This window comes from Puma concolor, chromosome A1, assembly GCF_028749965.1.
Source record: "Puma concolor isolate L17-30 chromosome A1, mPumCon1.1.hap2, whole genome shotgun sequence".
In the NCBI taxonomy this organism is placed as follows: domain Eukaryota; kingdom Metazoa; phylum Chordata; class Mammalia; order Carnivora; family Felidae; genus Puma; species Puma concolor.
The window spans coordinates 40,021,960-40,035,514 of NC_141667.1; the positions used below are offsets into that span (position 1 = coordinate 40,021,960).

At 39.7% G+C, this 13,555-nt stretch overlaps 1 protein-coding gene across 2 annotated transcripts in view; it reads left to right on the top strand.

Moving 5' to 3' along the window:
* Window positions 1–13,555, top strand: part of ITGA2 (integrin subunit alpha 2) — a 121,619-nt gene that overhangs the window by 94,383 nt on the left and 13,681 nt on the right. For both annotated transcript variants that reach the window (XM_086678605.1, XM_025923501.2), the window contains exons 17-25: window positions 1,559–1,710; window positions 4,237–4,347; window positions 4,889–4,971; window positions 5,397–5,538; window positions 6,663–6,755; window positions 7,434–7,510; window positions 7,597–7,680; window positions 11,186–11,288; window positions 12,933–13,043. In XM_086678605.1, coding sequence (XP_086534731.1) covers window positions 1,559–1,710; window positions 4,237–4,347; window positions 4,889–4,971; window positions 5,397–5,538; window positions 6,663–6,755; window positions 7,434–7,510; window positions 7,597–7,680; window positions 11,186–11,288; window positions 12,933–13,043 — 956 coding nt within the window. The remainder of the gene's footprint in view (window positions 1–1,558; window positions 1,711–4,236; window positions 4,348–4,888; window positions 4,972–5,396; window positions 5,539–6,662; window positions 6,756–7,433; window positions 7,511–7,596; window positions 7,681–11,185; window positions 11,289–12,932; window positions 13,044–13,555) is intronic.

Here is a 13,555-nt window from a genome sequence, read left to right on the forward strand (position 1 = left end):
TATTTTATCTATCTTTGTGAATTTCACTAAGTTCTTGGAGCAAGAAAAACTATACATCTCTAATAGGTATTTTAAATGTAACCTGTGGAATTAATGTTTTTGGGAAGTCTATTCAATCTTTAAAATATTGAAAATCATAAGATAGAGTAAGCCCAGATAAGGCAGCTGATGCTTTGAATAACATCAGGTTTTCTTTCTCAATTTTGGATAGCTTTAGTTGAAGGCTCTGATACTTTGTGTATTGGCAACTGACATCAGTTTTTATTGCATTTTTTTTCATTTTCATTTCCCTGGGTTAGTAGTATTATCTCTGTTTTATAGATGAGGAAATGGAGTTTCAAAGAGGTTACACAAATTGCCTAAAGTCCTAGAACTCATAAATGGTGGAATTAGAATTCAAACCAAGTCCATCGGATTCCAAACTTATTCCTGCAGAGTTGCATGCCTTCCCTGAACTAAGCATCGAGAGTGTTCCCTCAGAGTATCTCAGTTAACACTCAAATTAGTTAATCTTCACAACTGCATGGAAAGTGAAAGAATGAATTCTGATTTCAAAATTACCCCAGTTTGGGGTGCCTGCGTGGCTCAGTCGATTAAGTGTCCAACTTCAGCTCGGGTCATGATCTCAGAGTTTCTGAGTTCGAGTCCTGTGGTGGGCTCTGTGCTGACAGCTCAGAGCCTGGAGCCTACTTCGTTTTTTTTAAAAAATTTTAATGTTTTTTTTCATTTTTGAGAGACAGAGAGCATGAGCAAGGGAGGGGCAGAGAGAAAGGGAGACACAGAATCTGAAGCAGGCTCTGGGCTCTGAGCTGTCAGCACAGAGCCCAACACGGGGCTCGAACCCATGAACCGTGAGATCATGACCTGAGCTGAAGTTGGACTCTCAACCGACTAAGCCACCCAGGCGCCCCAACCTGGAGCCTGCTTCAGATTCTCTGTCTCCCTTTCTTTCTCTGCCCCTCCCCTGCTCACAGTCTGTGTGTGTGTGTGTGTGTGTCAAAAATAAATAAAAACATTAAAAAAAAATTTTTTTAATTACTGCAGTTTTATTTCTGACCATGCCCTAGCTGTTGTGAACACAGCTGGTTTATTTTACCTCTTTTACTGTGTTTATTACCTGAAAAATGAGATGATAATATCCACTTTCTGGGATTATAGTAAAACTTGTATAAGATAACATACAAGAATGTGTTCAATTGTAGGTACTCGGTAGCTATTTCTTTCTTTGACATATCACCATGTTAGGGGTGATGAAACCAAGGCTTGAGAAGTGAGTGATTTGACCAAATTCATTCAGTAGATTTCCTCGGTCAAGTCTACTTTTCTTCCCACTGCTTCAAGCCACGCTTCTTTGAATCACTCTCTCTGTATCCACAGTCACCTACGTCACACCAGAGTGTGAATTACAAATGTCTGCAGTTCACAATCCATCAATGTAAAGACTGTTTTTATATTTTCTTGAAGTCCTTGACTTCACCCAGTAAGATACAATTAGGCAGGGATGGTTTTTCTGTAAAAGTTTATTTGTACTAACATTTCTTTGTGATTTTTATCCTAGCCATTATATACAACATCACAATTGATGCAGACCTATATTCATCCAGAGTAACCTCCAGGGGGCTATTTAAAGAAAATAATGAAAGATGCCTGCAGAAGAATATGATAGTAAGTCAAACACAGAGTTGCTCTGAGTACATCATCCACATACAGGTAAGGTCTCCGTCATCTCTGTCACCTCCTTTCCTCTTAGAGACTAATGAATGGTCCAAGTCTAAAAACGAAGCTTACAAGTTAGAAAATGGTTGCCCTTCTAATTAATGCTTTTCTTGTCTAAGTTCATGAGCAGGAAATCCTGTTATCTTTATGCTAATATATGGTCACATTCTATTAATATGTTAATAGCATAGAAATATTATTTGGAATTCCAACCAAAAAGCTAAAAAATAAGATTGTTAAAGAAATCGAAGACAGTGCTTTCTTAAATGTTTACCAGGGAGAGCTTTTAGTAGATAGTAAATTTTATTTTAGCATTTTCCTATCAGGGAAAAATTTTATTTTAAGCTGCTGAAATGAACAATGCCAATTTTGATTTCCACTATTGGGTTTAAATTAATATAGGACAAGAAAGGTAGATTATGAGGTAAATATTATTCTAATCTTATGCCACAGTTACTACAGTTCACATGAATTTTGAAAATCTCACAAGTAGGAAAAATTCTCGGGAAAATTTCCCACAGGAAATTTATTTTATAAATTATATGAATATTTCCCCCTAGAAACCATGTAATGGTCTTTGAAAGTGTGATTTCCTCAGGAAATCAGTTTTAAAAGAACTTCTTAAGAATTTTCCTAGAATATGGTTCTCAGCATTTAAAATGTATAAGAATTGCCAAAAAAAAAGTTTGTAAAATGCATATTCAGGGTCCTCACCACCAGTAATCTGGATTTGAACGTCCAAGGAATATGCAGATTTGAGGAATACTCCCAGATATTTCTGATATAGATTGATGATAGATCCCATCTCAAAAAATGTTAAGTATGATTTGGAAAAACAAAGTTAACACAGGAATTAAAATCCATTGATTGTTTTAATTTCTTGTTCATATGAAAGAAGTCTTATTTATGAAGGCCTGGACCTTTTTTTTTTTTTTTTTTTTTTTTTTTTCAACATTTATTATTTATTTTTGGGACAGAGAGAGACAGAGCATGAACGGGGGAGGGGCACAGAGAGAGGGAGACACAGAATCTGAAACAGGCTCCAGGCTCCGAGCCATCAGCCCAGAGCCTGACGCGGGGCTCGAACTCCCGGACCGCGAGATCGTGACCTGGCTGAAGTCGGACGCTTAACCGACTGCGCCATCCAGGCGCCCCAACCTGGACCTTTTTTAAGATGCTGACTATACAGATTCTTTAAAGGAATAAAAGCTGGCTCTCATTCTCTATTTTTGTGCTCAGTGGTAGATCAAATAAAACATGGAGTCCATTCTGGGGGAATGAAATCAGCCAGGCTGTCATTCATATATATATCCTCTTCACACAAATGTGTCCTTGTGAAGTTTTTAGAAGATGTGTGCGGTTTGGGTCAGGGCAGCCATCTTGTTTCAGTTAACACAGTATATTGGATATCAACACCACACCCACTCTGTGCGCCAACCCTGCAGCCAGCTAAGGAAACCTCTCCTTACAGTCAGGACGCCATGCTAGTCTTGCCCGCCAAAAGGGCTCACGGCAGGAGTAAATCCTGCCTGTGAATGGACTAGGTGATAACAAATATCACTAATCAGGAAAAGGCAAATTGGATTTTTAGGGTTTACCATTTGTAGAGATACTGTTCTTTCCTGACAAGAACTGAGGGCAGAGTGAAGTTGCTGTGCAGGCGGAGTGGAGAAGTTGTGCTTGTAGCTGGGTAGAGTTGGCTTTAATGACCGCCAAGTGATAGTCGCTTCATCTAATGCATGCAAGAGGCAGTGTCGCTTCTCACGTACATGAGGGCCAAAACTTGGGGGACTTGGTTTCCCATGTGGGAATCCCCTTTATCTGGCTTTGCAGAGCAAGTTAGGTTCTGACTAAGGGAGTTCTCTTGTCGTTGTCTGACACTGGCCCTGAGCACCTTCCATCTAGGTCATAATATTCCCTCCCAAAGATTTGGTCAGGATACCTAAAGACTATCTTAAATCTTGGCAGTAGGAACTGGAAAGACCTAGCCAACAACCCAAGAACCATGTACTGATAGAGAGCATGAGCGGGGGAGGGGTAGAGAGAGAGAGGGAGACGCAGGATCTGAAGCAGGCTTCAGGATCTGAGCTGTCAGCACAGAACCCGACTCGGGGCCCGAAGTCAAGAGCCGTGAGATCATGACCTGAGCCAAAATCGAATGCTTAACCGACTGAGCCACCCAGGTGCCCCAACAGATGCTTTAAGCATTAAAATTGGGCAGATCCTCTAAATATTTATAAACTACTTGTGTATGAATAGCGAGATCACTGACAAGCTTAACTAAGATATGCTGCTTCAGATTTTTACTGAACCCAAGTCTCTAGGTTTCTTAATAGTGAAGAGGCTAAGAGCAGAATTAAGACCGTAAAGAAGCCAGAGTCTTGAAAATTCAAAACAAGGGTAACTCCACGTAATTGAGAGCAGACTATGTTCTTAATCGTGGACACGTTTGTCGTCATTTTCTTGTTTTGAAGCTGCCGTGCCCTAAAAAACTGCTACACTGTATCTCTGTGTGTTTAGAAGCCCTCTGATGTTGTCAGCTCTTTGGATCTGTGTGTCAATGTCAGTCTGGAAAACCCTGGCACCAGCCCTGCCCTCGAAGCCTACTCTGAGAAGGCCAAGGTCTTCAGTGTAAGTGCGTTTTGCCCTTCTTGGAATTCAGACTGGCTAAGAAAGCTTCACGGTCCCTGCAGTACTGTTTGAAAGCTACCTAGGGCAGAACTTTTCAATTGTTAGTCTTCTAAATGAAACACTCTTCTGTGTGAAATTCATCAGCATGCAAGTTCCACGAAGACAGCAGTTTTTGTCGTCTTTCCTGCTCTATTCCCAGCCCCTTGAGCAGTGCCTGGCCCACTAGAGGTGTTCAATAAAGCCAAACACCTTGTGCTCACCATCCACTTAAAAAATGTTACCAATACCTATGTTCTCTGTATCCCTCCCTATCCCCATCACATCCACATTCTTCTTGCTACCCGAGGCAAATCATCACCTTGCATTTTGCATTTATCAATGCTTTTTCTTCCTGGTGTTGCTAACCATGTTTATATTCCCCAAATATTATTTTTGCATGGTTTTGGGCTTTATATAAATGGAATAATACTACATATATTCTTCCACAATTTGGTTTTTAAGTCCAGAGCAAATGTGTAGGATTGTTTTTCCTTTTTTGTAGATCCCTTTCTACAAGGAATGTGGGGATGATGGAGTTTGCATCTCTGATCTAGTTCTAGATGTCCAACAGCTGTCAGCTGCTCAGTAAGTCTGCTTCAGAGCTCAGCGTAAAACGTAGAAATAAGACACAATAGGTCTCTTGATTCAAGTGAGTGTTTATGGAGATTTTTTACTGCAAAAGAAACATCCATAACTAATAAAGATCTTTAAAATCTGAACTTCAGTTTTTACCATCCTTATAGGAGTAAAACAACAAGAAATAAAAAAAATTTGTATTTGGATGGCTCCTTTCCCTACAATGTGATTAAAGTCAATGAAGAAGAAAATCCAATAGCGTTGACTTCTTTGTTGTCTGTATCATTTTACTATGAAGATAGTTTATTAAACAACTTTCTCAGTCTTCCAAATCTAAAGAGTTTTATCTTCTTATTTTTAAAATGAGTGAAGGATTTGAACACTGGCCCTATTAACCTTAATAATTTTCTTCCTTTCCTTTTCACTTGTAACAGAGATCAACCCTTTATTGTCAGCAACCAAAACAAAAGGTTAACATTTTTAGTAACGCTGAAAAACAAAAGGGAAAGTGCCTACAACACTGGAATTGTTGTTGATTTTTCAGAAAACTTGTTTTTCGCTTCCTGGACCGTGCCGGTATGTGATGACTCCCTGTGCTCACTGCTCTTGTGTCTCCCGCTTGTTGTTAATTGGCCGTCTTCTTCACACTCAGATCCCGGTGGGCCGTGTGCTGTCTGAAGAAGCGCCTTACCCCTCAGTGTGCTCAGTCCCAACTTTGGGGCTCCCAGCTAGTTAAACCACATGAGAACATAGCCTGGCCCTGTATCTAGACCAGTCCTGCTTCACAGCTTGGTCAGGTTTTCCTTTGCCCTGAGACTTGGCCAGACACCTACCATAACTCTTCTCAAACCATCTGTGTGAGGAGGCCGCTGTGGTGCCGCACAGATCCTTCGAGCTGCACTTGCTCCGAGAAATGAGAGTCCCACAGCTGAGTCCAGGCTTTGTAACCACAGGCCATGCTACTGCCAAGATGATGCATTCCAGCGAGGCCAGTTAATCATGTTGACTTGATCACTATACCAGGAACACACTTGGCCATGCATGCCCCTCTGGCCCCTCCTCTGCCACCAAGCAATGAAGGGGAGAGGAGGGAAAAGCCGAGATTTCCCAAATTCCCTACTTGACAAAAGGATTAAAAATGGTTTCATCCAAGTTAAAGTCAACACAAACTTAACAGATTTAACATTCTAAATCTATTCTGACCTCAATGCTTCAATTTCCTGTGCCAAATAAGAACTTCTTCTTTCAAAGAGGAAAAAAAAAAAAACACAAGGAAAACTAAAAAAGATTCTTTAAGTTATTTAAAATACAAACACCAACATATGATTTTGTTCTCTTTTCTTGAAACTGTTAATTTCAAATATATTCAGAGAAAGGTATGTAATAAAGATAGCATTTCTAAATATTAAATTTATTCTGTGCTTTGGAAATAGAAGAACTAGGATTTACTTCTGGGGGAAAATTCCAGTATTTGACCTCACTTTTGGCTTATTGGGTGTCCTGTTAGCAATAAAAGTAGTATATTAGCTATGTGGACAGTGTAAGATTTTCAAGTCTTGGGGGACAATAGGTTAGTTCAGTGTGAACCAGTTCTGCTAAGATGTCCATGTGGTTTATACATCTTTCAGCATGTATGCAAGCACGTGTGCACACACACATGCAAAATACTGATTGGTCATTGTTTCCTTGGTGTCTTTCAGGTTGATGGGACAGAAGTCGTATGCCAGATTGCTTCATCTCAGAAGTCTGTTACCTGTGATGTAGGCTACCCAGCTTTAAAGACAGAGCAACAGGTACAACTTGCATTTCATCCTCAAATCCACACTGGTCCCTCCTCGGCACTAGTGTTAATTCACCCCACCATTCCACCTTCTTTGTTAGGTAACGTTATTTGACAGTCCTTACAAAAGAACTAGCTGCGTATTTAGAGGATGCTTTTAAAATATCTGAATGTTGTAAATTATTAATAGAAGTGGGATTTTCTCCCATGTAATTCGTTTCAAAAGCACATACAATATGGAGAGTTCTTTCTTTCTCCCTTTCCCTCCCCACCCCTTTCTCTCCCTCCCTCCCACCCTCGCTCCGTTTCTCCCTTTCTCTCCCTCTCTTTCTCTCTTTCTTTAATTTATTGACCAACACTGGTCAGAGTGATGTACAGAGTCACAGATATCATTTGTTACCCCCTGCTAAGCAAGTTTCACATCAGCACAGAGCTGTCAAATTCAGTGAAGGAGATATGCCTGTGATGTGATGATCTATACATGTCACTTGAAAGGTAAGCCCTCTGATTCTAAAGGGGAGGCATGCTAAATGAAGCAAGGTGGACAAATAGATATTCTACAAAGATGAAAGCTTAAGGTATATAAAATCCAGATCAAATTGGAGTGAGTTTGCTTTTCTGGGAACCATTTTTTTAATTGGTCCCTGAGTACAAACCACCATAGATTAATGAGTTTTAATTTTGGTTATAGGTGACTTTCATGATTAACTTTGACTTCAATCTTCAAAACCTTCAGAATCAGGCATCTGTCAGTTTCCAAGCCTTAAGGTAAAACCTAATGAAGTCTTGAATTGATGATAGATGACTTCAATAATAGTTCTCTTTAAGTAATTTCCTAATGTTCGTTCCAATAGCGAAAGCTCTGAAGAAAACAAGGCAGATAATTTGGTCAATTTCAAAATCCCTCTGCTGTATGACGCCGAAATTCACATAACAAGGTGGGTGAAACCGTGAGTAGCCTGTGGCCACTGATATCACTCGGTGTGGAACACATCTGGCTCATGACTCTCTACGTTTATTCTTAACTGGAAAATTTGAATTAAAGGTTTCTCCCTCGTCAAGTAGGACAGAGGAAGTTTAGGGACAAGTCAGTCCTTAGGAAAACCTTACACGGCTATTTAGGTTTATTGACCGAGAGCAATGCCAGAAAGACAGAAGAGCAAACTTTCTGCCACAGGCCACAGGGCACTTCCTCTGCAGCCCTTCAGATGAGGGCCCAACCTTCCCAAAGGGTCAAAGCAGAACTCTCCGGACCCTGAGGAGGTGGCACCACTTTCTTCTCCATGCCTCTTCCTACTATCCACATGAGCTCTCAAGCGGTATCCCCACCCCTAAACACCAGAACTCCAAGCACAATGATCTGCACATAGTAGGTCCACCATAAACATTAAATTGAATCATAGAAAATTAGCTTCTGGGTGGAAAACTCCTGACTTAACATAATGCGTTTCTTCCCACCAAGAGGAAACGAGGCATTTTCCAATGAGGTCATCTATGAAGAAATGCTTTATTCCCTTATCGTGCCTGGCCAGAGCAAATGTACCTGGGAGCAGGGGCAAAATGATACCAGTTGGTACTAGCTATCATGAGTTGTTCAGGGCAACAGGTGTCTTGAGAAGTGGCTAACACGTGGGATACCAAAGGTACTAATAGGGTGATGCATCACCTTAATCCCCACCAAGAAGTGAAGCAGGTTCACGGGCACAGACACACTAGAGCAGAGCCATGCAGGTACCCAACCTGCAGGTGATGCCCACCTTCGAGGCTGGAAACCAGAGTTCTTTACCTAGTGAGGCATGAAGGCAGTTTCCTATCACAGCTCAGTGGTGCCTGGAAAATGCACTGCACTGTATTTCCAAGAAGCCAGGGTGTGAACAGTGTTCAGTGACGGACTTGTCCAGTTCGCCACATCGCCCCAACCCCCAGAAGCATGGAACACGTAGATCACGCACTAGATCACCGAGCAGAAACAAAAAGGAAAATGTGTCGTTATGTCTAGAGTGAGAGACACATGAGCAAAGATGAAAGAATGCTCCTATATCAAGTGAACTGCAAACAGCAAAAGCAAAAACAGATCCAGCCCAGTCATCCATCCCTGAAAAATTAATCTGTAACTGCAGATTCCAAAAGGACCTGCACTGTTGATAAAAGGATGGAAGACCAGTGCATCCAGAGAGATTGAGATTACCACATTACCTGATTTCTTTTCTCCCTACCTACATTGATTCTTATCCTATATGTTTTAGCTCAATACAACCTTTACATGATTCCACTCTCACACCATGGCCAATTTTTCCAGACAATTTTCCCAACATGAAATAAATACAAGATGAAAGTGGGACTTCACTTTCAGTAATATCTTAGCTCTGTATTTCTGTGATGGTAAATTGGATTTTAAATTGGACCATCTGATGTCCTTTAAAATATACCTGAAAGGTGAAAAAAATTAATACGGGGAATTATGGTGTGTAAAAACGAAAATGGCTCCTAATCCTACCACCCAGATCATTCCTCTGGATTTGTTTTTAAAGAAAGACATTAAATGTACATGGACAGAAAATCCCAACATTACAAAAAGATATACCATAAAGTGAAGTCATGCCTCCAGCCTCCTCTGGCTCTGGTCATCCCATACATGACTCAGCTATTTTCTGAATACCTTCCAGATGCAAGGTTTGTTTATCTACCAGGATATATTCATGTAACACGGATGCACACATATTTACCCAAATGGAATAATAAAATCCTTCCTAATCTCACTTTTTCTTATATGATCTTAGAGAAGTTTATATATATGGACCTACAGATCTAACTTATTCTATTCCTGGCTGGATCATGATCTATGTATCCAACTCAAGATTAATGAGCTATTTGGTTGTTTTGCATATTTATTTTGTTTAACCATCACAAGTAGTGCTGTAAAAAAAAAAAAAAAAAAAAAAAAAAAAAAAACCACCAAAATTAACATCTTTGCAAACTTTGTGAAAAAATCCTACCCAGTCATTGAGTGTATCCCTTAGCAACCACTTTGATAAATATGCAGTTATGTTGTGCAAGTATTATGGGTGGAAATCATGATAGAATTATTTCTAAAACAGAAGCCCCCTGAGTATAGCTAACTGCTTATAAATACATTGATCATCCACACTTAAGTAACTTAAGGAAAACTTAAGTAACAAATGGAAAAATGTCAGAGCTCTTTAAAATGCAAAAACAGAACATACTAATTTAGAAACTGACTGTTCTTAGGGGGGTACACAAAGGTCTTCTGGACGGTAAAGAGAATAAATCATGCATATACAGCCAGACATTGTTTCAAATTCTAGTCAGTTTTCCCATTTTCCATGTAAGGCTGAAAAATCATTGCTCCCTCTCATCTACATAACCTTGACAGATGCCACATCTATTTAAGTCTACCTATGACATATTTTCCTTTTGAGAATTTGGGGGGAAATTTTTTAAACATAAAGACAAGAATTCAGTAAAGAAACCCAAAAAGTATCTCAGAAAATATCCAATTCAAATTTTTTTAGGAAATAGAATCAACATCCAAGAATTAGGTAATATGCAGTTATGCAGTTATGTTGTGCATAGTAGGAAGAACTGTTGCTTTTCAGACTCCTACGCCTGTTTCCCACTCCCCACAGTCCTAATGAAGCTATCCTGGTTGGAATCCAGCTTCAGCCCCAGAAATGAGTGGGGAGGAGAGGGAAGGGTATCCAGTTATGTTGCAGTTTGAGTGGTCCTGTGGGTATTCCTCTGATCTGGTCCTCACTTCACTTGGAAACCCTGGTTGGCAATTCCAAGCAAAGAGGTCAAATCATCTAATACCTCTAGGCCTAGTCTAATAAAACCTCTGGGTCAGCCATCAGAAAGGTGATTTCTACACTAGTCATGGAAAACCATGACCAACCTCAACTCAGACCAAAAGCATTAGAATTGGTTTGGAAATAGAGAAGGATAGGGAGAAGGAATGATAAAAGAAAATGTACACCCTGTTTTACAAGCACCCAATAACAAATACTGCAGGAACTAAAATCCTATCACTGCATTTCAGCCACCCAAGTGGAAAATCCTCTGGCTTATAAATCCATTCATCCAATCAACAAGGCCTAAGTGTGTACTGCATGAATACACCAGTCAGTATAATAGCAACCTTGGGGTCTGTCAGTTTTAAAGGAATACATTTGTACTTATTTTAGGAAATTTACAACTGATAAACATATAACACAAGGAGCCTTGCAGAAAGATCATTAAAGGATAGGTTTTTAAAGGAATTTGTTTTAGCCTGAGAAACATAAGCCTAGAAATAGTAAGCTTTCATACCTTAATGTAAACTTTTACTTTTAATATAAGCTAGAAGGTATTTAAATAAAAGAAATATTAAGCTTCAAGAACAACAGCAAAACTAAGATATTTGACTTGACAAACATCATCCAACAGATCCACCAACATAAATTTTTATGAAGTCTCCTCGGATGGGAATGTTCCTTCTGTCATGCACAGTTTTGAAGATATTGGTCCAAAGTTCGTCTTCTCTGTTAAGGTTGGTAAGCCTGTCAAAAGAATACTAAATCATGGGGCACCTGTGTGGCTCAGTCGATTGAGCATCCAACTTCAGCTCAGGTCATGATCTCATATCTCATGAGTGAGTTCGAGCCCCACATCAGGCTCTGCGCAGACAGCCTGGAGCCTGCTTCGGTTTCTGTGTCTCCCTCTCTCTCTACCCCTCCACTGCTCATGCTGTCTCTATCTCTCAAAAATAAACATTAAAAAAAAATAATAATCAGGAGAAAGGGAAAGAAAAAATAAGGAAGCCAGAAAGAAAAGAAGAAAGTAAAATGTTGAAATATACCAGTGGTTCTCAAACTTGAGCTGCATTAGAATCACCTGGGGGAATGTTAAGACACATCACTGGGCTCCATCCTTACTTCCTGACTCAGTAGGTCTATGGTGAGCCCAAAGATGTACATTTCTAACAGGTTTCCAGGTATAGCTGATGTTGCTGGTCCAGGTGCTGTACTTTGAGAATCACTAAGACTCTTAATAAATGGCTGAGGCTTTTGTACATAGCTATGTGTTCTGGATAAAAGATAATGGATATATTTTGAAAGTAAATGTTTACTATTAATCAACAATGTATTAATATAATGTTATTGCTGTGGTCAAAAGTCTCTGGAATACAATAAATATGCCAATTTATCCTTGGAGACCACTTCTACTTGAGAAGCTAACCATTTGTATCCAAATTTCGTTCAGTCAGTCTCCATTGGCTATTAGTAAGCAATTATTAATCTAAAGATTGTTATCAATTACATAAAGGGAAATTTGAAAAAGTTGTTATTTTATAATAAATTACAAAAAATTTGGAATGTAAAAAGAATTCATCCACGACCTTAAATGAATACCATTTTATTTTTACATTTCCTGCTAGTTAGTTACATGGTTACAACCTTAAGATTTGGTGATTAAAAAAAAAAAATCTTTAGAAGTCCTGATTTGTGATCCAGATACTGGAATTTGTATCATGTGGCTAGTATTTGGCAACTACTTCTTTAATGGGATATTTAATCAATCAGTAGTAACAATAAAATAACATTCATAGAGTTTAAAAAGTATCAGCATTTGTACCTTTACAAATAACATATGTAGCTTTACATATGTTAACCTGTTTTGCAGGCTAGTTATAACGTTGGTAGAACTATTATTTCTATGGTTGTTGTTTAAAATGTTTAACAACCAGTAAGACGTGATCTCTGGCCAATTAGAACAGACTCCCCACTCATGCGAACAACTGCTGTCTGCACATACTAAGTTGCTGACTATTTTTATTTTACAAATGAGGAAAATGGAAGGATAGACAGGTTAAGTATCTTGCCCAAGCCACACTGCCAGTCAGGGGCCAAATGGGACTTCAGCCCTGGTAGCCCGGCTCAACAGACAGCAGGTGTTTTTAACAAACTCCTAAGTCACAACTTACGAGTTCAAACTGTAGAGGCTGAGATTCTCCACTGAGAGGTGAGACACACAGACCCGAGTGTGACTGCAAAGTAACAAGGCTCACTTTCAAATGGCCTCAGTCTTACCATTTAATAGTTGCCCTCCATCAACACAGAGGTTATTGATCACTTTCTTTGCAACATGTGCATGATCTAGCAGTAACCAGAATGTTTTCTTCCATATTACATAGGTAACAACAGGAAGTGTTCCAGTCAGCATGGCATCCGTGATCATCCACATCCCTCAATACACCAAAGGAAAGAACCCGTTGATGTATGTGACTGGGGTGCACACAGATCAGGTAAGGGCAACTGAATTGCCTATAAAATTGTGCACTTTCAACATGGAAATGCCCCATGAGGTTGGGGTGATCATGTCTCAGATCTTATGGATGGAAAACTTGAGAAGATAAAGGTTCTGCATCCTGAGTGCCAGGAAACTAGCAGTCAGTGTCCTATCAGAAGCAGGATACTGTTATAAGGAAACAGTTACAGATGGTAGAAATTATTCCTCAAGCCTTGTTTTGGCCAGGTGAGGATCTGACTTTGTCAGAGCCCTGTCCATTGAGTAGTTAGTTCACTGACAAGTATGAGGTCGAACCCACCACGGGAGAACAATCGGTCTACACAGCTGCAGTTAGTAGCTAGTCTTTTTTTTTTTTTTTTTTTTTAATTTTTTTTTTCAACGTTTATTTATTTTTGGGACAGAGAGAGACAGAGCATGAACGGGGGAGGGGCAGAGAGAGAGGGAGACACAGAATCAGAAACAGGCTCCAGGCTCTGAGCCATCAGCCCAGAGCCTGACGCGGGGCTC